The sequence below is a fragment of the Ornithodoros turicata genome, chromosome 3, assembly GCF_037126465.1.
Source record: "Ornithodoros turicata isolate Travis chromosome 3, ASM3712646v1, whole genome shotgun sequence".
Lineage (NCBI taxonomy): Eukaryota > Metazoa > Arthropoda > Arachnida > Ixodida > Argasidae > Ornithodoros > Ornithodoros turicata.
The window spans coordinates 96974120-97002005 of NC_088203.1; the positions used below are offsets into that span (position 1 = coordinate 96974120).

At 45.7% G+C, this 27886-nt stretch overlaps 2 protein-coding genes across 3 annotated transcripts in view; one reads left to right on the forward strand and one right to left on the reverse strand.

The window, feature by feature from the left end:
- The window catches only part of LOC135388942 (unconventional myosin-Ie-like), a 216272-nt gene extending 195311 nt beyond the window's left edge, over positions 1–20961 (reverse strand). Inside the window, exon 1 of the mRNA XM_064618826.1 lies at positions 20709–20961. Coding sequence (XP_064474896.1) covers positions 20709–20711 — 3 coding nt within the window. The 5' untranslated portion in view covers positions 20712–20961. The remainder of the gene's footprint in view (positions 1–20708) is intronic.
- The window catches only part of LOC135388941 (potassium/sodium hyperpolarization-activated cyclic nucleotide-gated channel 2-like), a 271076-nt gene that overhangs the window by 121514 nt on the left and 121676 nt on the right, over positions 1–27886 (forward strand). The window lies entirely within an intron of this gene.

The window sequence follows — 27886 nt, forward strand, 5'->3', positions numbered from 1 at the left end:
TTGACCACGTATACTGTTAGTCCCCAAAGAATCGCGCCTTAGAAATCATCTTTCTACATTCCCCACAGACCCCTCAAGCTGCCCATCATTCTAATTGGCATAGCAACGAAAGTGAGTGCGTCCAAGCCTCCACACACACACATTCTCCCATCTGGTACACGCAAGGCCCACGCACTTCTCGTTACCAGCGTCTTACATCCCACGCTCCCAACCCTCGTCCACTCTTTTCACCGCTATCTGTTCCACGTCGTCGGTATTGGCATTCATTTGGCAGGGGGTATATCACCACCCGCGGTGAAAACACACGGAGCCCAGAGGAGAAGGTTGTCCGGCACAATGGCTATTGGCTCTTTGGACAGCTTCCTAGGCTCCATCCATCATCATTACTTCCGCGAAATGGGCCAATTTTTGGTGTTTCTCTAGAGGAGGAGGAAGGGGACCTATTTGTAGGAGGCGTTGCCGCCGCTGTCTCTGGCGTTTTATTTGGGGGACATCAATTCTTTCTAACCCTAATGCGAGGGCTACGGAAGACGTGATGGCGAAGAGGGCTCAGGCGGTCTTTCAGTACACCAACGGATCCGGTCAAGCTTGCTGATCACTTTACAGATATTTTGGAGCTTTAATATAGAGACGTGTATGACGTTAGAGCCCTGCACGGGCACGGGCCCCCGACCCGGCCCGCGGGTCGAGACGGGCTTGTTATTGGCTGTGTGCTCCGGGCCGGGCCGAGCCCGGGCCGACAAAATACGCTAGCACCGCGGGCCGGGCCGGGCCCGGGCCGACAAATATGTTTCCGAGAGTCAGGCCCGCACGGGCCACGCAGCTAATTCCACACAATGGAGATGGATTAGTTCATATCATCATGCGCTTGCGTCATTCCTGTGCATATTTTGCAAAGACAAGCAAGGGATATATATATACTGCATTAGGCATATGATTCGACCCTCTAGAACATTCTGAAAGCCACTTGACATTGCTCGTCACTCCTCACGTATTTCACAATCACTTGGCAAAGCTTGGTGAGAGGGGTATGGACTGGGAGAAGGAGTTTGTCGACAGCATCCTCTACCTCCGCAAAATCTTGAGAGTGTAACGATAACGCCCATGCCCGCGTACGTTCTGGATTTAATTTGGTCTGGTGCGGTTATGGTGTTAAACCGCCATCACTTGTATGTTTGTCTTCTCTCTTTATAAATTTACTGATAAATTTGTTTGATAATCGCCAGAAACGCTTACGTCGCGGCTGGAAACTTGACTGAAAATACTCGCCGGGTCACCGGGCCGGGCCGGGTCGGGCCGTATAAAAATATGAAGGTCCGGGCCCGGGTCATTTTTCGATGCGCCCGGGCCGGGTCGGACCCGGAAAAGTCGGCCCGTGCAGGGCTCTAATGACGATTACGTCGAGTATTCGTAGCATGGTCTCATAGCATGGACTCATGCTCTGTCGATAACAGTTGCGTGCCGGTTATTTTCACTTTCTCGCATGTCTAGCTGCACTTTCACTTTCTGTCAGTCAAGGATGAGACCGAGTCATGACCGAGAGTGTTAAGGCGTCCCGCTTGTTCGTGATAGCCAAGGCCGTGCTGAAGACTGGGAGGTGGTGGGTTCGAATCCTACCACCGGCTGTGCTGTCTGAGGTTTTCCCTGGGTTTGCCGAAGACTTCCCAGACGAATATTGGCACAGTTCCCCCTGAAGTCGGCCCAAGACGCATACTAACTCCCCTGTCCACATAGCCACGGTTGCTTCGCAGCGCTAACACGAAATTACAAAAAAAAATACAGTCATGACATGACGCTGTCCACGCACTCTTAAAACAGAACTTCACATAGCACGGTGAAGGCCAACCGTTGTACAGAATGCATACCGTTATCACTCCTGATTTGTGGAAAGCGCGGCGCGTACGCCCTTTTTGTGACAATTAACGTGACTGCGTAAGTGTCACAAACAGGCGTACGCCTCCCGTTTTCTTAAAACAAACCGGGGGCAGAACGATACCATTCAGGATGATGACTGGCTAAGAGCGTACAACCACAACAGATATATTGGTTGGGAAATCTGATTACGAAGCCTGAGGCAACGTAACTATTTTTATGGGAAGTGCCACTACGTAGTCAAACAGTCGTAACATGTTCCTCGAGTATCCGGATAAAAACGAAGACAAGAAGGAGTCTTCGTTTTCCTCCTGATGCTCAGGGAATACGTTAGCTACGTTCGAAATGGTAACGCGCAAACAAAACAAAGACAGAGACCGAGGATTCAGGCAGGACTGAGAGGTACCTACGTACGTTACAGTATCAATTACATCAATGTAGTCCATTACACTAGCTCGATTTACTCCTGTTCCTCTGTGCAGTTGAGTAATCCGATGCTGTCTTATTTGTCCGAAAAGCGAGGCCAGCACAGGGAGCGGCTCGGTCTTTCCTACTTACTTCTGTACTTAGCTTTGTACAAAGAAGTTTGTAGCTTCCTTACACTCAATCTCCAAGCAAACCTAAGCCAAGCAGCACCCACGTGAAGTGTATTGTACGGTGTCGTCATATGGGCAACTTGAACATAAACAGATGCACCAGCAGTCGTTTTAGTAGTAGTAGAACAAGTCAGGGGACGAGGTCACTTTCTCTTTTTTTTTCCTGAAAACCAAACAAACAGAGACCAAATTGTCCCTTCTATGTTGTTCCAGCCTATACGAAGAGGGGAGTCAAGTCCTGTAGATCACATAAACAAAATACAGAAGCCGACACTGAAGATTTTTGTTTAAGTTTAATTTGTACAAGCTTTCGCGTGGAGGTCCACGCTTCCTCAGGTACCTCAGGTACTGAGGAAGCGTGGACCTCCACGCGAAAGCTTGTACAAATTAAACTTAAACAAAAATCTTCCGTGTCGGCTTCTGTATTTTGTTTATTGTTCCAGCCTCAGAACATCAGTTCTCTCATGTTCAACAGTTGCCGCCTGCGTCGACCCCGTCGTATGAATGTGTGTATGAGTGAGCAAAAATGTAAGAGTGAAAGGAGGATGAGTGAGAGAGAGTGGCTGGTTTGTCCCTTCAGATGACGCACCCTGGAAGTCGCTGAGAAGGCGTGTTACCTTAGCTCAATTGGTAGAGCCCTGGACCGGCAATCCCGAAGATGTGGGTTCGAGTCCTACAGCTGGCTAACCTTTTCAGTGACTTTCATCCTTCATCGTTAATTTCTTAGGCAAATTGAGGCATTGTATGTAATTGTCCCTTTTATGTTGTTCCAGCCTCAGAACATCATTTCTTTCATGACAAACAAACAAACAGGTCCACTTTCTCGTGTTTCCAAGTTTCATTTTCCGTTCCCATTACGTATTTCGCTTTGCAACCGCAAATAGAAAAGCGCATGAGTCCGTGAAATAACACAACAGTGGACGTGATGAAAGAGAATGGAGGATGTAAAAGAAAATGGAGCAAGAATGAAGAACGGTATACAACGGGACTATTCGAAACGAATGAAAAAGCAACGTCTAAGTAGTGACACAAACAAAGAAAAAGAAAAAGGAAAAGGAGATGACTTACAGCGCCGTCTATTTCAGCAAAAGGAAAACGTACCATATTTCGAGCCCAGGTGTCCCCTTTCTATCTCATTCGCTTGTAGCGACACTGAACGGAAGCCTGAGTAGATGGCTCGACCGTATTTCGAGCACGTTTCCTTCCAACGATGAATGGGGACCATCATCTTCCTGGGTTAGGGGGGGGGCTATTGTAGGCTATTGGTAGGGCGCGAGGTGGGGGCAGGTAACCGACGCTCAGCACACGTACGGTATAGTGTATGTCATTTGTGCCGTGCGAAATATGTCAGCTTCGTACGGGTCCGTATAAGTTGATTCACCTCGTACGTCTGTTTGATTCGTTTCGCGACAGTTCGGCGATTTCTTGTTTCGTGCAGTAGTTTAAGAGGGAAGCGACAACGCCGAGGTTCTCTCTGAATTTTTTGGAAGTACAGCCATGTTCAACTTATAAGAACGGCTTTGCTGGTGCATGTTTTTCTGCTTGTACTTAATCACGAGAAGACAACATAGTGTTCGAAACGTTGAGTACGTAAGTTCTTCGGGTCATAATTATACATCTGACACAGCTTATTTTCATAGTTACATGTAAGAATAACATATTATATAGAGCCCTGCACGGGCACGGGCCCCGACTCGCTGGCCGGACGGTGCTTCTTATTGGATGTGTGCTCCTGGCCGGGCCGAGCTCGGACCCACAAAATACGCCAGCACCGCGGTCCCTGGTCGGGCTTGACCGACAGACATGTTTCCGAGAGTCTGGCTCGGCCGGGTCACGCAGCTAATTCCACACAACGGATGACTATTAGTTCATATCATCACGTGCTCGCGTCATTCCTGGGCATATATTTGCAAAAACGACGAAAGGACACTGCATTATGCGGAGGATTTCTGTTAGGAGTAGTAGAACAAGTCGGGAGACGTGGTCAATTTCTGCCTTTTTCATTTCCTTTCAAACAAACAAACAAGAAAGTGCAATCGACTCTCCAGTGTACGGCCTAGGACTGGCGCCACGACTGGGCTACTGAACTGCTCCGAAAGCAAGGTTTACTTTGCCTTCAGAGGAGCATCTGTATAAATTACGTTCTCCTGGCAGTATGTCAGTTTCTAGCTTTTCTTATTCACCGATTGACCGCGTATATACGAAGAACTGTCGTCAGGTTTGGTGTCTTCAGAGAAATCGGCACCGTCGACACTGAAGACATCAGGAAGAAGGAAAGATACATGGCAGAAATCTCCAAAGAATATTTGGATTAACTTGCTCCTGACGTACAATTTCAGACCTTTGCCAAGGCATTTTTTGCAAGGAGAGGTCGGCAGACGATAACAATTTCTCCAGACGCTGATTACAGAGAAGGGAGTGAAAGAAGCTTTCCTCAATGTTTGGATTGCTATTGCTCCAGAGATAGCTTTGCTCTCGTATATACAGGGTGTTTGCTCTAACGTGTCCAGAAATTTTATTTAAAGTGAGCGATGAAAGAGAAACGGACACTACTTTTCAGCTACTTGACTAAGAAACAGGTGCTACTAGTGAAGCAGTACCTGTTTCTTACTCAAGCAGCAGAGAAGTACAACTCGCTTTACTTGTATCGCTCGCTTTCAATATAATTTCTGGACACGTTAGAGCAAACACCATGTATAGCTCACTATGAAGGGCGGGGTTGATATGTTTAATTAGAATGAAAAGAAAAAAAATGGAAATGTCAGCCAGGCTAATGCGGCTTGCTATTCCAAAAAAGAAAGGAACTCAAGATAAACAAAAAAAAATGAAAAACGAAAAAGGAAGTAAGAAAAAGAAAAAGTAAGGAAAAAGAAAAGAAAAACAGGGTTAGCGACGGTTCCTGTGAGCGCTCAGTTTCGAAACTGAAGCTCATAAAGAACAGTCATCGGCCAAGCATGACGCACGGCAGACTTAATACCTTGTCACCGTTATGCATAGACAGGGAGTTTATTAAGCAGCGTCATAATTGAAGCATGAGTCTGAGCATGACAATCTCGTCCATCAGCTACCTCGCGTATATGCCATCCTATCTATTCTTAGGCAGCATGATTTTACTGAGCTCATTACTGATTTCTCAGCAAGGAAGCCACGAAAGGTTCTAATTTACTTTAGCAGCGTAATGTAGCAGCAAGATAGTTGATGCCTCCATAAATGTATATAGAATCCCCGACATATGTACATAACCACAGTCATGCAGTCATATGTACGTAGTAGCGTGTGCATTTCTCATCGTAATGAATTCTAAACAAAGTACATAATAGACATACTAGGTTGATGTTCAATAAATTCCCTCAAACAGACACTATCTCATAGAAGACGTAAACTGAAAATACTTTCTAGGAACTAGGTAAAAAAAGAACCATCTGGTGTACACCGAACGCTTCCGTGTATATATGGCAAGGAACAGCCGCACCGAGGTGAGGCACCGCTATGAACCTGGCGATAATTTATTCTTTTGAACAACAACAACAACAATAAATGAAAGAGAAGTGATGATGAAGCACCACATTGTATCACAGTGTAGTAATGCGACACAAATAACACACCAACTCGGTGTACGAAGCACCAAACTGATATGCTCCAACTCCACACACATCCTCATCCCTGTTGTCATCATGAACCACGCCACTTTAATCCGCCCCCCCCCCCCCCTCGAGAACGCCCCTTCAACGAAATGCCGACAGCCGGGTGGGCCGAGATAACGATGCCTGTCATACTAAACCCTTCTACCTGACACACATTTCCAATTCTCCGGGGTGAGTTATTATACGGATGAACGACAATTCACGAAATCATCGCGCGACCTGCGCCAGCCTAATCGAGACTCCATTTATCATTCTCAGCTGATTACAAAACGTCCTCCCACAGAGCAAGTTTGAGAAGAAGATAAATGTGCGGTTTGTCGCGGGGATACTATAATCAAGTCGTCAAGTTGCAAAACCAAGTCAGATAGGCTTAGTTGAGGCTGCTGCTGTGGTTTATGGAGTGGATGAGAAAGAGGGTCCATTTAATGGATCGAGGTCGCTGGTAGCAATGACCGCAAAGAGTCGCCTTTAAATTAGTGAATCTTTTAAATGATGTAATGCAGAAATGGCGATGCTGGAATGGATTGGACTTGAAATTAATATGGAGACTGTGGCTCCACAATATTGGCGATGCTTTTTCATAGTTGGTTTTCAATACGTCGGTCTAACGCTTCGCGTGTAATGGGGTAGCGTACTGCTCTCCAGTGGCGAGTCACCCCAGGTCATAGTCATGATTTATTTGTTGTTGCTGTTGTTGTTGTTGGCCGTGATCTCCTGACTAAGAACAACGGAGGTAGCCGCTTCCACTTGTCTGCGTTGGTGTCACCCTTGGCCCACCAGCAATGGCGCCATGACACCACTCAATGGTCTCTCCTCCATGCAGTGGAACCGTGATTATCATCTAAGATGCCAGGAGGCTTCCTTCGCAGCTTGACGTCGCTTCTGCGCCGTCTACGACACAGCGTCGCCTTCACGCCTTCGCCGTAACCCCTGTGTTCCGGTTTAAGCTTGGTTACAGTAACACGGCGCTGTGCCCAGCTTGCCACATCCCAGCTACGACCCTCTCTATCTTCGAGACCGGTGAACCGCGAAGCTCTTGCGTCCTTGGTCCTGCCGCCACGTTGCTCTTCACAACGGACATGTACGACTAACGGGCATGAGCTACACATTGTCCAAATCTCGTAATTAGGTTGCTACAAGTGAGTGCCCGTCAAGTTGTCTACGAATAGTTTTTTTTTTTTTTGAAGCGACTGTGGCTATGAGCGGAGTACAGATGTGGACAGACGGAGAGAGGACAGCAGGAAGGAGTGGGCGACAGGGGGGTTAGTGTGCGTCCTTGGCCGACTTCAGGGGGAACTGTGCGGCATTCGTCTGGAAAGTATTCGGAAAACCCAGGGAAAACCTGGGACAGCCAGAGGCAGGATTCGAACCCGTGTCACCTCCCAGTCTCGTCGTGGAAAGCGATCATCCTATCGACTATGGCACGGGAGCTGGTCCATCCGCAGGTGTAAATCACCTTACGCCATAAATCTACTCCAAATTATTAATTATTATCTGCAGGCTTGGCAGCACACGTGTCATACCCACTAGCGCGAGACACATACATCAGACGTCACAGAGCACTACACACTAGCGCGGTGCTCTCTCGACACCATAATGAATTAAATGTCTCGCTGATAATCTGTGTTTAGACATTATGAATATATATATTTGTTTTGTGTTTGCTCGCATATACACGTGCTTGGGCACGGGAAGTTTTCTCTGGGAATTGGCTGTCGTACGATTGCTCCTTTGAAAGAACCGACCGCAAAGCCTTTAATAACAGACTACCGACAATCTGACAAATATCTGTCACATTTGTGCATGTTCGTGTGCGAGCACTGGCCTCTTCGTTATTTGCTGTTCCGTAAAGTTATAGAGCATGAAGTAGAGCCAAAACTAGAGCACGTTTACAAAGCACACAAGGCACGTCGTCACAGCTGCTCAAAAATAATACGGCCGAACAATCACGATTTTCCCCGTCGCAACCTTCATCGAACCGAGGGACGACCAAATATAAACATTCCTCTCGCAAACCGCCTCTCACACCCTACACAAACCACGTTTCATTATATATTGAGAATGAGCAATGTACATCATTAGGAAGCAGCTGTTCTTAGAAGTACCCGGGTGAAACCCGTGTACACCCCTACGTAAACGTCAAGAACGAAAGGCGCAGCAAGGACCGAGACGGTCGCCTACGTAATTCGATAGCGGAAGAAATCCGGCCGTTCACCCACTCACCCACGCACAGTGGGCGAGGATGAATGCATCACATATGGCGTACCATAGTTCTCTGTTGTGGCACAGATGTTTAGATGGGGTTGTTATCAGACGCAGCGGGAGTGCCACACTTCGAAACCGCCGTTGGCAAACGCAGCCGGAGGGCGTTTGCCAATATGGTGAAACTTGCAGCTGATGGTGAGTCGTACCCATATCCGCCAAAAGCACGTCGTGATTGGCGAACTGTGAATGACTACGTCACTACGTCCGGGCCGCCGGCTCGCTGGCGAAGTGTTATCGCCATGATGTCACAGTCGGATCGGGAACAGATTTTTTCGCATTTAGTACCTATACTTTGCTTCAAAATTTGAAATGCAGCTTCATAGGTGAAAATCAGGGTTCTGGAGCGAACCGAAAACCTGAACTGAGAACCAAAAAAGAAAGAAAGAAGGAATGAAGTAAAGAAAGAAAACGTCATATATCTGGGCGAACGGGAGCGGAACTAAAACCCAAAAAAAATGTGTTTGCTCCGGAGGAAAACCGGAAATATTTTTTCGAAAATATGTTGAAATATGTTTTCGGTTCAAACGGAAAACCACGCAATTTTACTCTCAAGGGTGCGTAACACGAGACCTCAAGGGCACAATACATGGCATCCATCGGTGTTTGGGAAGGAAACTCCAGAAACCTCCGATTCCAACAACGAGCAAGAGCGCAAGACGGGCTTCTTGCTTTTGTCTATAAGTCAAATGGTAGGACTTCTAACCTACGAAACCCAAAACGAAACCGAAACCTAACGAAAAACCTTTCGGTTCGACACCCTGGTGAAAATAAGAATCCGGCCCAACTCTGGACGAAAAGTCGCAACCGGTTTAACTCACTGCGCCGTGGAATACCTCAACTATACGACAGCAACCCGCACAAACATAAAGAGAACCGTGCCACACACCGGCCTATACTAGACCAACTCGACAGCGCTCTAACCGCTCAACCAAGACTAGAACAGGGAAACACTGTTTCATACAAACAAACGAAACACGAAATTCCGCATAGTTGAGTACAGAAAGTCTCCTCTGATATACACGTTCACTGGAAGGCCTCCTCACAGTAGGGGAGCTTTAGTGCTTCGCATAACGGTGGCGGCGGGGATGCAGAGCGGGCACGCGAGGTAACGGTTTCGAAAGGGACGGCGGCAGTGGCTTTCGACGTCATTCACGGTGTAAGCGAAGCGGGACTAAGACGTTCGTCCATGCGGAAAGCCATAAGACGTTGCACTCGACGCAGCGTGTAACGTCTGGCTGGACGTTGACTCGGTGCTTTATTGCTGTTCGGTTCTAACTTCAGGTTGTACGACGTCTGCTGGCAAATACGTGACCACTGTGTGGAACACGTTTTATGTCACACGTACGACGCTGGATGCAGTGGTGCATGCGTCGAAGTGGTAAAGTCGGGTTTGCGCAGTGCTGCTAGCGCATAGATAATGTTTCGTGTTTCGACGACAGTTATTGATAACTTTTATGCTTCGAATGGTTCGCAGCTCGAGCAGGAAGAGGCGTTCTGCGGCAACAAGATAACTTTTGCGATCGCACGGTACTGTAGTATAGTACTTGTAGTACGCCGTAAATGCCGGCAAGGAGACGAAGATACGTAAAAATTTAAGTAAGAAAGAAAAAAAAAGGGGGGGGAAACTAGTGAGTTCATCAGAAAAGGGTGAGTTCATCAGTTTTAGTTTCTTCTTCAATTTTAGTTTTCGACTGCATGACGTCGTACCTACGTCTTTTGATTTTTTTTTTATTTCTCTCTTTTTTTCTTCCATACTAGACGGTGCGTGGGCATTACTATGATCCTTGATATGAACGGCGCGCTCGGTCCTGCGTGGTCGCGGTCGAGACGCTCGCCCCGGTGAACTTTTGCGGTGCGCTCGCACCTTCTGTGGTGCAATCGTACCGTTTCCTTTTTTTTTTGGGGGGGGGGGGGGAGGTAGCGGAATTCGCTTGCGTGAATTCAACCTCCCCTTGTTATTTTACCAACCACCAACCAACCAACCCCAGAAATTCGATAGCACGTGCTCAGTGACAGTTGCTGGGAATACACTAGGCGTAACAGCTCGAATTTCGCATCTCGTAGTAGTTGTCAAATTATAATATTGATGCGCGAGAACTCAACATCAAGTTCTTCCAGAAGTACACAGAATTGGGGGGGGGGGGGGGGACATTCTTATTAAGAAAAAAAAAGAAAAGACAGGTTAACCAGGCAAAGAGCCGGCTAGCTATTACACACACACAAAAAAAAAAGGAACAAGTAGAAAAACCGGAATAGCAGCGAAAAAAATGGTTTACAGAATAGTTTACAGCAGAAACCGTATAATAACCAAAGGTCAGACGCGATATCAACATCAAAAGGAAAAACAACAACAACAGATAAATTAATGATCATGAATGGGGAGGTTCGCCACATGAGGTGCGGCCAACTACCCTATGGCACAATGGACGGAATGAGATGTGACCTGATGATGAGATGATGAACGACGCTGAAGTGAATGGTCGAAGGGAAAAACAACTTGTTTCGGTACCTTGGATATTATAGTGTGAACTGGAAAAACGTGTCCCGTCCTCAATCCTCTGTACCTAAAGTGACAGAAGTGTTGCAAAAGCACCGCAATTAATCACCATACATCATCATCAAGCGTTCAAGGCTATTGCGCGTTATTATCCCCTTATTTTTTATCAGCATTAAATATATCCCCCCCCCCCCCCAGCATTATCAGCATTAAATATATATTAGTGTAACTCGTTGTAATTCAATTACCTTTCGGAGTAACTGTAACTGCAATAAAGTTACAGTTATGATTTTGCAACAGCGACCACAGTTTAATTAAGCGTATGAAGACGGGGTAGTTGGTACGAATTCATGGTGTGTAGACAGCAAAAAGACGCGGACAGAAGAACGATCGTCGATGTGTCTGCACGCCATCGCTGAACCCATCTCACGCGGATATAGGATACCTTAGGATGACGTAGCAAGCTCTGATGTTTGATGTTTTTTGGCGCAAGAACATGAGAAGCGTAGGAAGCTCTGAGCTGGCACAATATATTGTGTGAAGATATTGTGTGAACAGTTCAGAGCTGTGGGTTAGGCACAACCTTTTAGGATTTTCTGTGCATGATCTTGGGACATTTGTGAATAGTGGACTTCTAGTGAACATGTGAATAGTGAATAATTGTGAACAGTGGACTTCTGAATAGCGAACATGTGCATAGGGAATAGCGAACTTGCGAGTAGAGCACATAAGAAGTATTTTGGGGGAGCAGGCGGGGGGATTTATGTTAGGAGTAACAGAACAAGTCGAGAGACGAGTTCAATTTCTCATCTTTTTTTCCTTACAAACAAACAAATATTGTAATTTGTGATGGGCTTCAACGTTATGTTCGCGCTCAATTCTTTGTATACAAACTGATGCTATCTGAGATTTTCCCTAGGTTTTCCAAAAAGTTTACAGACGAATGTCGCAGAGTTCCCCCTGAAGTCGGCCCAGGACGCATACTAAACCCCCTGTCTCCTTCCTGCCGTCCTCTCTCCATCTGTCGACATCTGTACGCCGCTCATAGGCACAGTTATTCGCGGAGCTAACATGGAACTAAAACAGAAAAAAGAAAAAGTACCCACGAGGCCTATCATTGCAAATGCATAATTGAATTTGAATTTGAACATCATGACAGGATGGCCTAACTAGCCGGGTTTCGCAGACTAAGTGGCTTCTTCCTCCCGACAGGCAAGGCTTGGACTTGAATTGCAAATGCGTATTCGAGACGGCTAGGCAACGGGTTGTTCCAGAAGCGATAACGTACGCAAATTAAAGTCAAGGAGCACTACAGAAAGAGCAAGCGAAAGTGAATTCGAATGGGCTTCCGTTGCTTGCAATGTTCGTGCGGACACTTCTGTGCAGGCGCAGTAGGGAGTTTTATTAGTACATCAGAAAGAACGATAGGAAAACGACACGATAAGTGAAGTTATCAAATCGAAGCTTAGCAATGTGATGTCACCCACTTCGTAGAAACAGGACGATTGGCTTATGATGTTTTCGAGACAGTTATCGTAAACACCACCACCTTGAACACTTTTCTGGTGTAACTAAAACTTGCTAGTATGTGTTGCTCTCATTCGCGTACATTATTCGTATTCCCCTCACCCATACCATACCGCTCCCGTGGTTTAGTGGCTGCGGTGATGTCATTCCATGCCGAGACTGGGTGGGGACCCGGGCACGAATCCGTGTGCCGCCTGCGCTGTTTTCCCTGGGTTTCCCTCGGACGCTTTAAGACAAATGTCGGCACAATTCCCTGTGAAGTCGGCCCAGGACGCACGATTCTGCCGCGCAACATGCCGCCACACCTACAGGCAGATCGCTCGAAAATAGCGTGCCACCACCTCAGTTTCTACATAGTTCGCAGAAAATTGAGAATAAGTGATAGACCAGAAAAACAAAACGGGAATTAACAAATAAATTATAGATTATAATTAAACTTAAACGAAACAACAATAGATTAATAAAAAAAAAACTCAATCTATTCCGATCCTAAGGTCCGGTGGCCACATAAGAATAATTTCCGTAAGAGTAGAGTGACCAATAAACAGTTCAAGCCGTCGAAACAATACGGAACAGATTTTGGCTCCTGTCCCGCTGACTTCTCTTTCTCTCTTTTTTTTTTTTTCTCTTTTTGCTTCTACAAAACAAGCCGAACAAGAAGGTCGAGAGAGGTTAACCGAGAGAAAACAAAATAGCCCTAACGGTCCCGGTAGACAAAACATGTTGCTCCAGAACAAGAACTTGACATAATAAGGGACGTAATTATGTGGGACAATAACAAGATACGTGAAAAGCATGGTGGTATACATTCAATTGATTGCTTGAAGCGATAAAAAAAATCATTGCAGCAGTATGAACATTTCATAATATTATATCTAGAACAAGGCAATCTACAAAAAAGGTGGGCGTGGTCGTAAGGAAGGAAGACAGAATGTAATGTCCAAGTAAAGTTCAGATGGAAAGCAACTGCACCGAGGCCTTAACACACATATCGACAAAAAAAAAAAAAGAAGAAGAAAGAAACACACACAAGCCTCAAGGTGCCTAACAATTGAAACTTGGAGTAGTCAAAAAAGCCTGACAGCGGCAGCTTCTTGACGGTTGTACATAGGTAATCTCCTTCTTTCACCTTTTGTTAGTTTATTCTTTATTTCCTAATTCATTGCTTTTTATTTATTTTTATTCTTCTTTTCTTTCTTTTTTCGTGGAATAGCAAGCCGACATACCGTTTGGCTGACATTTACTTCCTTTATCTTTTTCTTTGTTGTAGTAAATATATCCGCCCCGATTACCCCCGCTTCGTGGCTTTTTCGACGACCGCCATATTTCGATCTTCAACGCTCAGATATCCTGCCTGTCCCAGGCTTAGCCCAGCATTCTGTCGCGTGATGCCCTGCAGGATGGCATCCAGTTCCGGCGAGCGCTTCCTGGCAAAGATAAACGCACGAAAAATCCGACATTCTGTGTTTCCCGCCACACACGGAATGAAACGTACAGGATTGCGAAGCTGCCATTGAAACGCACGATGGCGAGAAACACAGACACAGCCAAAAGCGGTCACACCAGGTAAACGCCCACGAGCAGAGCCGGGTCATCTTCCGCTTGGCTACGGCAAACACGTACGCCCATGCAGTTAATGACAGCTATGCGTTGCCCTGCTATTTTAAAGTGAGTCATCTCGGTGTGATCGCACCCTGCCCGTGTGATCACCACGTCCGCGACGCTGATGCATGCAAAATGACGTAATCGTGACGGAATTGCTTGGCAAGAACACGTGACTGACAAATTTCAAATGGCTACATATTTATTATTGCAATTGAGGGTGTTGCTATTGTATTGTGTATTGTGAATCACCCCAGGCCATAGTCATGATTTATTTGTTGTTGTTGTTTGCTATTGTATTGTATTCGCAAAGCGATGTGGTCACGCATTGCGACTTGCCCCATCCTCCAAGCATCAATACGAGGCTATTTACGAGAATCGTATTATTATGTTTGTATTCTTTATGTTTCCCCCTTCAAGCAATGGGTGCCGCCTCAGCGGCGAAACATGCCACTACATCATCATAACTTATTTGTTGTTGCTGTTGTTGTTTATGTTTTCAAGGATAATTTCATTTTTTTAGCACACTGTTACATCTGCAGCAGTATACAACCGATAATCAAACGTCAAATCATTCTTTTGCCGCATCACACTCAACTGGAATAACTTCCCGACAGCATCGTCACTCTATACAGTGGCGACGATGTTGGTAAGACAAAAATGAGCAATGAGCAATATTGTAGTCCCTTATTTCTTTATATACGTATTTTAATCACTCTCAGAATTACCTTAGATTGCAATTCCTTTCCATTATAGATCCCTGATCCTTACATTTGAAAAAAAAAAAAAAAATAGAAGAGGAGAAATTGAACTCTGCTCCCGACGTTGATGTTGATGAAAAAAATAATAGGGAGATATCGAATTCGTCACACGACAAATTCGGCTGCTCCCATAAACAGACCCCTCTCCCCAAGAAAGGGGAAAAAATAGTGAAGAGAAACCCCCCGCTCCCCTGACGTCTCCTGGCGTATTCTGCTATTCCTAACTTAATTCATTGTTTTCATTTAGACTTCAACATTCACTTGGTTGGTACGTGTTCCTTCTGCTACTCTTATGTACGTTTTATACGTTGTGCATCTTTTTTTTTTTACTTATATGCTTTTGGTAAAGTGTACCTTCCCACGTAATTTCAGTTGAAGGTACGCAGAAATAAATAAATCGATAACTAATACTACTGTTCCCGAGTGCCGATCTCATTTCGAAATACACTGCTTGCCATCCTTCCCAAGTATTGTCCTTCCAAGGATATCTTGATGGGCCCATAACGACAACCAGTTCCGACGCAACCACATCACGCAGATATACGCATCACGATGCGCTTGTTTAGGTTGCAGGGACAGCTTGACAACAGAGACGCTCTAAACCACAGCATCAAAGACTGACATTTGGTCGGCATCGACCTTCCACCTGGAATAAAGCAAACAGACCCAACCACATGTCCTGGCGTTTCGAGCACTTCGCGACGAGAGAAAATTACAGCCCGAGACACTCAAGCGATAAAAGGAAACCACACTACAAAACGACCCCGTCGTGTCAAAGAAGTGGGTTGACTACTGCAACCCGATAAGGAAGCACCACGATTTGGATCTTTCAGCAGAAAAGAAACACATCGGCAGTGTAGGCGCCGTTGCAATGCGTTGCAAGGGGGTTTTAGCGAAAGCGACAATCACTATAGAAACTGTCTTGCAGATCGAGGTTCGAGTGTGGAGGCTGGCGATACGGTTGCATTTCCTCGAAAGGGATTTGCTGGGCGTTGGTCAGTCTTTTCTTCGCCGGTCAGTACATCCGTGATTGGCCCAGAATCTGTGTCTGGAGCTTCACAGCTGCTGTACTACCACGCGACGTATCGTTTTCGGAAATCCTTTATTCCTGTTGGGACGCGTTTACGTGTATTGTTGTCGTGGATTGCGCTGAGGGAAGCAGTTTTGGTTAAACTGCTCCCGTTTGATGTAGGTTAGATATTGGAAGTGCACTACCGCGAATCTGGAGGCACTTTTTGCAAATGAGCCTCGTTGAGGTGGATAAACGCCGCCAGATAAATATCCGAGTTGTTTCGCTGGAGTGGGTGTGTTTGTGTGCTGCGCCGCAAGGACGAAAGTGATCTGCATTGTCTCGAGAAACTGAAAGACAATAAAATTTGATGGGATGTTTGAGCACTGCGTCCACGTAACAGACCCGATAACGCACGATCATTATTTGTTGAATGGCCATTACGGGTTCCGTAACAGAGGGGAATGTCGGATCAACCAAGATTGTTGCATGCTGGGTATATATTATGGTCGACCGAAAAGACACAGTACCGAGCAGCTGAGGTATGCGAAACTATTATACGCATTTCCGAATAAAATATAAGAAACAACTATCGAGACACACACACACACACGTACACACATAAAGAAATGATGATGAGGTGGGGCTGATGCCGGCCAGCAGGCTGGGCGCTGCCCCAGTCGAGGAGCTTTCATGCGGCATTGGATTCTCCCCAAGAGGCCGTATAGAGAATTCAGCGTCGGTTTCAATGCCTGCACTTATTCTATCTGTTCTTCATGTCTACTAGCCTGCTCGAACTCCTCTGACCTTAGAGCTTCTGCCGTGCCTTAGAGCGTTTTTGTGATATTCACAGCACTACACCTCCGGTAGCCGACCGGATGAACTACTATCCCCATCAGTTACGATGCACCCGCGTGTGTGATATCTCATTTGCGTGTTTGTATGCCCCATCTTTTTCATCGTCGTCCCACTCATATATTAACCCACATGCACTGAGGTATGGTACCGCAATTGTTGCGGTGAATCACCAAATCGCAGCGTCATTTATGTATAGTAGTTGTTTCAGCGTCGATTGTTAGAATCATCAGGCACAAGAAGGCGACGCGAGGAGAGAGGGAGTAATCTAGAAAGGACACAGTTCCTAAATAGGTTCAATGTGTCAGGAATATTATAACGCTTGTCCACAGTGCTCGCATATTGACGAATCCCGCAAATGAATGATGAACTGAAACTGAGACGGGTTAGTGACTAACCAGCTGCCCAGTCAGATTCAAAAGCACATTCCAACTTACTGAAAGGTAATCCAGACATTATGAGGTTATCTGGTGTTTAATTTTAGCAGCAATGACTGGCTAAGGAGAGCATACCTGCAACCACATATCCATGTTGGGTCATTTTGCAAGCAGCTACTCATAGAAACATACACAGATAAAACCTGACAATAGATAATGCATAACAACACCCGGTAGGTTGAATACGTCATTCAGGATTACACAGTTTCATATGATGAGCGTGATGACAATACATGAACAATGCATGACGTGGATAGTACTCTTTCGCCCTCTCTTTCCCATGTCACATTTCTGTATTGCTGATTTATTCGGCGAGTCACCGTGAATGTCATTACCGAGCAGAACCGCACGGTCGGTGCACAATGTAGCCTGTTCTACGAAAGAGTTTCAGGGAGCGATAAATAATGATCAATTGCTCGCGTCAGAGATGGAGGGTAACATTACAGCATCCCTAGCCTTCTACTGTGAATACTACATTCAGGCAAATCGGGACAACCGTCTCCAGGACGTTGATCGTGAAACACGTCACAGTAAGATATGGTATCTATTTCCCAGTTAGTTCTCACTTAGTGTTCACAATACAGTTGTGAGACCATGTCTCACTCAGGAAGGCTACCAGCAGACGGATTGCCTTCCGTTTATTGCGCGGAGTATCCAAAGGACCCAATAAATGAGTCAGCTCCACTGGGCAGTCCGAGCTCCCTTTCAGTGTGACCTGCTGACACCGCATTTTGTAGACCTGTAGTGTGCTATTTTGTTCTCCCGTTCTGTTGATTGAGTGCCCGTGAGTATGTGAGGGATCCCGCTGTGATTCAGGGTTTTGATTCTGAGCTTGATATAGAAATACTGCTTTTGCAGTGAAGCAGGTAGCATCCATCATGCGTTGAAGAAAACTCCAAGGTTTACTTTATTTTACTAATTTATTAACTAACTTCCCAGTTAGTCATAAAAGTTAAAATTTCTGCAGAATATTTCCGCGTCCTGACGGTAATACCATCATGAAGCAAGATTAGCTTTATTCATGAGGCCTATGCGCCCGAACTAAATGAATGTTAAATCGTGACACGTTTGCAACAGTCAACGATTACAGGGACATTCCGAGGTAAAGGAAGCTTCATCTCAGACGAATGCGATGTTGGTGAAGAAAGAGGAATTCCTAGGCACTTGAGGCTTTGTACGTATTTGTCCCTTCTATGTGTTCCAGCCTCAGAACACCAATTGCCATCATGAGCAATGTTGATGATCATCATGCTGCAATGACAGGAAAAAAAAAAAAAAAAAACATTTGTGGACATATAAGGTCACAGGAAAGATAAAACAATGCACAAAGATACCAGCGCGTACGCGTGAGTCATGCAAGTGCTTCCTGCGCTTGAATCAGAGTGCTGAGCTTATCGCAAATATAACAGGGGGAAAAGTCCAGACGCCTCCAGTGATGAGCAAAAGTGTATTGGTGTTCTGCTCATTTCGGGCTGTTGTTTTCCATCATTAACCGTCTTCGAATAAGGCACAGTGAATCTATTACACGCAAAATAACTGTGGTGGCAATCGAACGTCAGTGTGAACTGCGCAAAATTCATACAGAATCTGTAGCTTTTCGCTCAGGTAATAAACATTGTATCTGTTTAACTAATTTGCGAAATGACTAAGCTGTACAGCGCTAAGCTCAAAGCTGCTTAATCATATCACTTTGCTATTTGGGACCCGAAGTCGTCCAGGAAGCGAGCCATTAATCAAAAACCAGTCATAGCGTTCTATGGGGTACGTATACCTTATCACTATCAGACGCAGCCTCGCAGCAGTGCCAAGTATTCGTATCAGTTATTTGCCAACACGATGAGGTGCTTATCTTTCAGCTATCCACTACAGCCTCAGACGTAAATGAACGGGTGGATGTTTAAAGAAAAATAGGGAGATGGTATGGTAGTTCAGCAAATGTGGATCCGTGTACTGTGGACATAAGTTGATTCAGTAATCATTACTGCATCGATCTCGGTGTAGTACATATGGGCCATTGTTTGACGTGACCGTGATGGAAAGCTCGGCGTCAGCAGCCTCAATCGTCGCTACCACAGTGTTGGATGCATTGAAACTGGATTTCCCATGCCCTTTTACAACTGCAGAGTGCGATACACGTGAGGGGTGTGCAAACAGTACGGAGTATTGGCGCCCTCCAAGAAGATTGTCTCTGTTCCTTGATTGTAAAGAATCAGATACTATATAAAATGCGTGTGTCATTTTGAAATATAATTGAAGTGGATACTTTTTTATCACGCGCGCTATATCCATATCACAAATGTAGACGAGTGCAATGTGAAAATCGTCCGGATGGAAGCACTTTGGTTTGTAGGCCACATCTCATCGTCATTCGTGTTGTTGGTTTGAAAGTTAAGGAGCTAATCTCTGAGTATAACATATAATGTTATTATATGCAACAAGACATGTTTCTAGACGGAAGAGACCCAAGCCAACGGAGACAATATGTTTCTTATCCCTCCCCGATGCATCCTGAAATATCGTACATTTTTCTAGAACAAACCAATCGGAGAATGTGGACACTTTCACTCAGGTACGGTCAACACAAGCGACAAAATCAAAACACTGAACCTTCTGTGCGTCACCGTTCAAGCTCCCATGCAGTGAACTGCATTTTATCAGTCCACTGCATGAAAGTTTAACTGTTTTTATTTTTATCACTTATACAAAAAGAAAACACGAAGAGCAATGTCCACGAGAAAGTCCAAATTGTATGCACAACTTCTTGTGTGACTTTGTTATTTACATCAGAATAACTAAGTTATCACGAAAAAAATACATAATGTAAAAATGAAAAACGGAAGCTTGTGTGCCTTTCAGTCCCTTGCACTTATTATGATATAGAACTGAAAGTCAATCACATCTTGTGAAATAGGATGATGATTATCTGCCAATAGAGAGAGCAAACTAAAATTTAAAACATAAAAAAAGAACGTAATGCGATCAGGCAGTGGCGAGCACAGAACAGAAAAGCCCAAGTCATCGCACTCCCTATGTCATTGCAGTGCAGTGCGTGTACGTTTGCATTTCCAGCTTTTAACTGTTGAACTACATAAATGTACTAGTTCCATGCGAGACAGGAAAAAATAATAATAAAGAAACAGACGCCTTGTACTAAGTTATGGATTTGTTTCTTCACGAACGCCTCAAGACACAAAAATTACTTGATAGTTTCCGATTTTTGTCTATCTAGGCTGCGCTTGAATACTGACGACAAAGTAGCAGAGGGAAGAAAGAGTACATAACTTAAAATATATGCAAAAGCAGAACTACTCAAAAATGTACTACTTGAATGTCTGGTATTTCAAGAACTCCCATTCACTGAGTCTCGTTACATTAACCACAGTAGGCAGACATTTCCCTCTGATAAAAGTATATTCCCCCATCCCTCCTTTGTGGACCATCCACGCGCTAAAGGCACAAACGACGCAAAACTTCCACTTTCTCATTTCTGATTCCGAAACTGGTCACCTTCCTTCCGACTGTCCTGAGAATACATACGTCAAGGTCACACTGCTCCACTCCACTCTGAACAGCTGTCTACCTGACTCTCTCTCTCACACACACACCCGTACGCTCTGCCCAATAAACAAACGGCGAAACTCACCATTCTGCCTCGTTTGCGTCACAGTGCGCTCGTCGATTATTCCTAAAGCATCCACGATCTCACGCCCATGAAGAACAACACTATCACACACTGCACCAGCTGGTAACGTCGCACACTACACCACACACCACCACCAGAAAAAGGAACACCGGGAAATCCGAAGCGCCACTTCTCGCACACGACACCCGCTTCGAGTGGCACGCCTTTTCCGAAGCCACTTCGCCGAGGGAAGAGAAGCCTACGAGTGATATCATATCGTGCGTACTGTAACGTGACGTCACATCTGGCTGTTGACGAAGAGGAGGAGAGGGAAAACTACCTACTTTCAACAGTCGAGCGCGCCGGCTTGCCGATGCCCCCGTAAGTCGGCCTTGACAAGCGGAGCTGACTCAACTTCACTGTCAGCGCTCTCCGTCTTCGAGGCGGCTACTATAGTTTATGCTTGGCGTGTTTCTGTCTCCCGTTAGGCTTGACTGGTTCGAGAGAATGAAGGAGTTGTTGTTGGAATTGCTTACGAAGTGTTACGTTGTTCTCGGTCGCCTCTGCTGCCATGTCGCAGGGTTATACGATTGGGGTATCGGCTATAAGGAATGCCGTGATGAGTAACGGGTTGATGTGCTATGCGTACTTAGGACTCAATTTAAATGTTGCTTGGTTGGATGGATGATGATGACCACGAAAATTTAAAAAATGGGGACGTATGTCGAGCCTGCGTCCTTTTCCAAGTGTTTATGTCAATAATGTCGGATCATGTTGGTGCTCAGTATGCATAGCAACAAGGATTTATTTCCGTCCCTACAGATTTCGGAGAACACGCTGGGGACAGAGAGTCCACTGAGTCAGAAGTACACGGAAGTAACGCTTGACACTAGCACGACGCTTGAATATATTGGTAATATTGACGCTCGCGTATTGACATCGTAGCATTTGCGTAGGAGCCCTGTTGACACTTCAGTCTCTCAATGTTGTCAGGGTGCAGATTATCGTAGTTTCCAAGGCCTTTGCGTATTTTGTCAATTTCAATTCTTCATCATGCTTGACTGTCTGCCCGTTCTCAATGGCCCGAATCTATGTTTTGGTAACCCATGCGTTATCGTGGATATCTGGACTAGCTGATAGATGTTCGTCGCAGATACGTATAATGCAGAAGGTGCATAAAGAAAGTACGGAGGAACAAGAACAATACTGAATAAGCTCTTGCGCTTCGCTTTGTGTACCCTCCGTGCTGTACGTGTCTATGATGAACTCACACGCAACCCTCGCAAACTCAACACAGTCTCTGCAAAGCAATAAAGAGGTTTGAAACTCAGACATCCCATTCTTCGCGAAAAAAAAAAGGGAGGGGGGAGCAAGGAACAATTAGGATGTGATGACTTTTCAACACATAGCATTCTTTATCTCCACGTAGCTGAAACAAAACCTCCGACAAACAAGGTGCCATGACGTCGACATGTAATCACCTTTCACCTGTATCTTGAAGCAAACTAATATGCCGATCTCTTCAAGAGCCAAAGCCAGCCTAGGAAAGCATACTACATGTACTGCCTAAGATCAATTGAAGCAGATGGTGACAACAGAAATTGAGGTTGTTGAGAAATTGTTGTTGTTGAGGGGCGGTCGAGATATCCGTACCCCCCTAGATCCGCGTCTGATCATAGTTGTCTCGCGAAGTTATGACACGAATTGTCAACGGTGCCCGCATCACCATCGCTGTATGAAGTTGTCCTGTCCATACAAGCAGCAACTCACTTCCTCTCGTATAATTGAATACAGCGCCGATATAGGATCAACTGAACGCAGCCGGGCTTCGTCATCGGAAGAGTCACTGGTCATATACTGGACGTCCACCTTGTGATTCATAGAAAATGACTCACTATAGAGTAGTGGGACAGGGATGAAAGAAATAAATCTCTCACTTGAAGCATCCGCTCTATCGGTATAGATCGCTCGAGTGTGACTCACTGTTTCAGCACACTTCGGACTTCACAATTTATAACAGGAATGGAAGTGTCGTGTATTACGATAGAACGATAACAATACCAGCAAATATAGCTGGTTCGTAATCTGATTAGCTTTAACTGACTGGCACGATGCCCACTGTAGATACGGCGCTGTAGATATGGATGTGTCAATTATCCCAGGTATACGATTAGTATCGCTCGTACGTTAAACTCTCGACATCATTGCCATTATTTAGTTGCTGTTTCTCATTCCATTGGCACAACAAATTCGACCTCTCTGCTGTGGACTGTGTACGTGTTCATTGGTTCACATCTCGATTTGTGTAGTGATAAAGAAGGAGCATTTGATCATGGATGCATAAGCCATCGTTTACTAACACTAAACAAAACGAATTTAAGATGTGAGTAGATCTAGATGCTTGTAATTACAATAGGTGTATTAAATATATTCTGCATAAAAGAATCTAAAGCAGCTCGTGACAAGATAAAACCCGAGCCCGATCCAAAATGGCTCATCTGAAAATTTTAGAGGCGCCGACTAAGGAATCGTACTTTCCGTGTGCCGAACTGCACTTCAAGCCCTCATCTTATTCTTAGCAGCAACAGGGCTCTTCGTGAACTCTGAACATTCATCATCATTCACCATGTTCTCCCCCTCAAGCAATGGGATAGGATGCTGCCACAGCGGCGAAACATCCACTACATCATCATTATTTATTTGTTGTTGTTGTTGTTGCACTTCAAAGTTTAGTACGTTTTCTAAATGGTGAAGCCTTTGTGTCATCCATAAAATTTCCATCCTGGTATACTACCGTCGCTTTACTACTTTCCCAAAGTATATCGCATTAAAATGCGAGTGTTCTTCTTTCGTTTTTCTTTGGAAGACATGGGGGAGGGGGTGCTTATTACTACTTGAGAGGAGAGCTCAGCCAGACCACGGTCGTATTGGTATCCTGTCAGGAAAAAGAAAAAGCAAGAAAGACGGCGGCAGTGAAAGGTCGACCGTGTGCAAAAACGAGTGCAGCCTTTTGTCATTGTTGTCCTCCTGTTCACTGATCACATGAGTGCTCAAACATAGCTAGGGCTTAGACAGTAGGCTTATTTGAGTATATTTTGATTGATCGTTGGGCGCCAGGAGGAAAACCGGCGGTTGGCCTAATAGCGATTCGTGTTCCAACAGAGGATCCCGTCCACCTTCGAGCAACATGCCTCGAAGTTTCACCTCTTCGCAGTCACGCACCGCAACTCTTTACGACAAGTTCCTCGTTGTACACCTACTTTCATCCGTGCATGACAAGTCACCCAGTGGAAACATATGCGAGTCCTCTGTACCGAACAACGTTTGAGTAGCGGCATCGCGTATACGGATGGGGTCGCCGGAGTCATTGTTGCTAACAATCCGACTGCACCCAGATGGCAACGTCGGCGTGACGTTGTGTTCCCACGCGAGCGATCGAACCGAACTTGGCCCCAATTTGTTTGAACGTTCCTTGTGAGCGCCTTGATACGTTGTGACTTTCCATTCTGCGCGCGTTCCCGGCTGGTCCAACTCCTGAGCACGTGCCCATCCATAGTTGTCACATGTACGTGCATCCCACCTCCTAGAATCTGATCCTGCAGTCCAATTCCACTACGGCTCCACTTCGTAAGGGTGCTCCGGTTCAAGGGTATATACAGTGCTGAACAAAAGTTTACGGAACACACTCCGGCGCATTCTTTCCTAAGGGTGACACGCTAGCAGCGAATGGAACAGTATGCACTTACAGACATGTGCCTATAGGTAACACAGCCACCTGTTTGTATGTCCGTACGGTACCATTCGCTGCTGAAATATCACTCTGAGGAAGGAATGCACCGAAGCGTGTTCCGTAAACTTTTGTCCAGCACTGTACTATGTATTACTATGTAGGTACGTGGTAGTTACTAAGGGACAAAGAGTATCGTTGTGGCAAATGATATCTAACAACAACAACGAATAAGCAATGATGATGTAGTGTGATGTTTCGCCGCTGGGGCGGCACCCTATCCTATTGCTTGAGGGGGAGAAGATGGTGAATGATGATGAATGGCCAGAGTTCACGGAGGAGCCCTGTTGATGCTAAGAAGGTGATGAGGGCTTGAAGAACTCGTAGCTGATGCGCAGGATTGACTGGAGGCCCAAGCAGTTGAGGAAGGGCAAGTGACGGTGTCCTAGTGGCTTCAAGTTGGCGCTGGAGGACGCGTCGCTCAGTGAAATGCTTCTGACAGCCGATGAGAATGTGCTGGACATTGCTTGGAGTATTAGAGCAAGGGCATGGCATCGTGTTACTGTAACCCAGCTTGTGGCGGAAGTATGGGGTGAATGCGACGTTCAGACGAAGTCGACGAACGATAGACGTAATGGTTCGACGAAGGGTAGACGGCATTATGAAGGGCAGTGTGGGATCTACTGAGTGGAGGAGGGATCCTTCCGGGATGTCTTGACGCCATTGATGGGCGACCTTTGCTGATGCAAGCGCCGACAGGTAAGACATCGGGATAGGGAATCGTCTATCCCCTTTTGGCAATATGATGGAGATCGTATGTCGACGGCGATGAGCTTCTGCAGCTACTAAATCTGCGTCTTCATTAACACGTATACCGATGTGCCCCGGGATTCACTGTAAAACCAGTCGGTGTCCCTGTTCGTGTAGTCGCTTGTAAAGTTGCAGTATGTCAGTAGCGATTGATGCCAAGGAGCCTCGAATGCCCCTGCTTGCAATACACTGTAGGGCTGCTTTAGAATCAGTATAGATCACCCAGGAGCGGGCTGAAAGTGACACTCCAATAGCTTTTTCAGAAAAAAGAGTATAGCGTAGCGCTCCGCACAGGTGGATGACGTGCGGCGTCTTGTCCTCAAAGGGCTCCGTTATTCCTCAGAGTGTAGCGAGCGAAAATTGAAGACGAAAACGAGCAAATGGGGACAACGCAAGTGCTGAATACTATCTTTCACGGCACACATGCTGAATAAAGATTACAGAAATAAAGAACGCGGGATTTAAGTGAGGACACCACGGGAGTTACACAAAGTCACGTCTTTACACAAAATTACCGCAGGTTTGCACGACAGCGCAACTTCCCAAACATTCGCGTAATGAGCCGAACAAAAAATAATAAGAAAATAATGCAACGACGGCCTCTTTCAATTATATCCTCCTACATCTTCATTTTCCATCTTTGATTGTCCGACCAAAGACACGCACACAGTTCTCTCTCTCTCTCGTTTGTCCTCTCTTTTTTTTTTTTTTTTTTGCTACCTAAGCTTTTTTCCCTCTCCATTCAACCGTGTCCCTAATTATTGGAGTTCCACTTTTATTCCAATGTACAAGAAAGTGTAATTACAAAAAGAAGAGGGAGAACAGAAAAGAAGAAAATACCGATACGCGAGAGAAGTCTGATTTAAAACCACGAACTCATTACAGGGCAAACCTGAATTCACCAGTATTCGTTTCCTTAGGTATGCGCTTTGGGCTGTATGGGCGGAATTTAATTACCTCCACGTCCGTGTCTGTACCGGAAATTCTAGTAAAAACCGGAAGTACGCGTATACGCCTAAAAAATACGTCATTGTCTTTCGTTTTGTGAGTGTATAGTGAGATCAATAGCTCGCTGTCATTCGTGGAAAAGAGTTCGGACGAGCTGTCGATATCGCATACAGAACAAAAGAACTGTCGCTTGTCTTTTGCTGGGATGGGACGGTGCTTTGTCACGTGGTTTTGTCATGACTGATTCTACGTAACGCACTGCATGGGGTCGCTGAGTGTCTTTGACTTCGCGTGATTGGAAATGATCCAGAAATTGATAAGACAATCAATCACATGACGTTTCCATTAGAAGTGTTTACTCTTTATCTGCTTCCTTGGGTATATAGAGCGAATAAACTGTTTCAGAAACCGGTCGATCACGACGGCCAAAGGTATCTCCGATTCGTGTCAAATATGGTCTCAACGGCAACAGTGATGATGACAATATTTAGCTAGAATGAAACTGCGGTAAAGTTGGTTATTCGGATGACATTATCCTGTATGTCTCACTAAGAAACACATAGTAAGTATCATGTGCGTACAGTACGCTGGCAATGACCGTTTCGTTTCGTTTGGTTTTGCATCCACCTGTTTAAAACCGCACTATAGAGAAGAACACGGGCTTTATCCCGACAATGCGTTAGGGTGAGGCGCTCAGACCTGGACGTGATTTTTGTTGCCACGTTACTCTAGCTCGGGTTATACTTACATTACGGTCCTTCTGTTGTACTTCCTGTACATAATGCAATACATAGGCAGTGTTACAAGCCTAGCCGATCTTTTTTCTTTTTTTTCTCCCCTTTTTAATATTTATTTTGAGTTTCTTTTCTTTCTAATTTTATCTTTGTGAAATACCAAGCCGGCATCACCCTGGCTGACATTTCCTCTTTTGTTTATTTCAATTAAACATATACCGCCCCGCCCCCATAGCCGACAAGCACAGAGCTAAGCAAGGAAGAGCTAATGCAAAATTATGATGTCGCAATGTGCTCAACGTCCCCTCCGAATCTCCTCAACACTGCTAACCGCTGCCACAAAGCACCACTACCGGTACCGTTCGCCACTAACCACTGGCTTCACCAACCTCGTCACACTAACCCTGCCCCATATATCTCCACACCCTCGCTCTTCGTCAGTCAATCCCGTACCTAGCATTACCGCTGTACTGGCCCCGCCAGCTCAATACCCTTCTCCCATTTCGTATGCACGAAGCAGTCCCTAAACCCTCTCTCTTCCCGCACAGTCCTCCTGTACCTGAGGGAGTAAAACAGTCTCCCTTGGAGACCAGGCGAGAGGGCGCGCCGAACGGGCCGATCAAAACTTTCCGGCGCCCGCTGGCGACGTCCAAACCCGAGCCGGGCTGCGGTGCGCGCGCTCGCACGCCCAGGCACTTTTGATCCGGACGCCACTTCGAGACACGACCGTACCTGCGAGAATGCCTCTGTCCTTCGCGTGCTACAAAGTAAGTGTCCACACTGGTGCTTGGAAAACTTTCGAAAACATCGTCCGATTGAGAACTTAGATCGAACTCACGAAAGATGTGGTGCTCACCTCAAGCAGTGCTTCGTACTAGCGTAGCGCGGTGCAAGCGCGCACGGTAGTGGTTCTAGGACTACTTAGCCAACTAGAAGTAGTTCCGTGAGAACGAGGACGTACACTCGGAGAGAATGGCAGT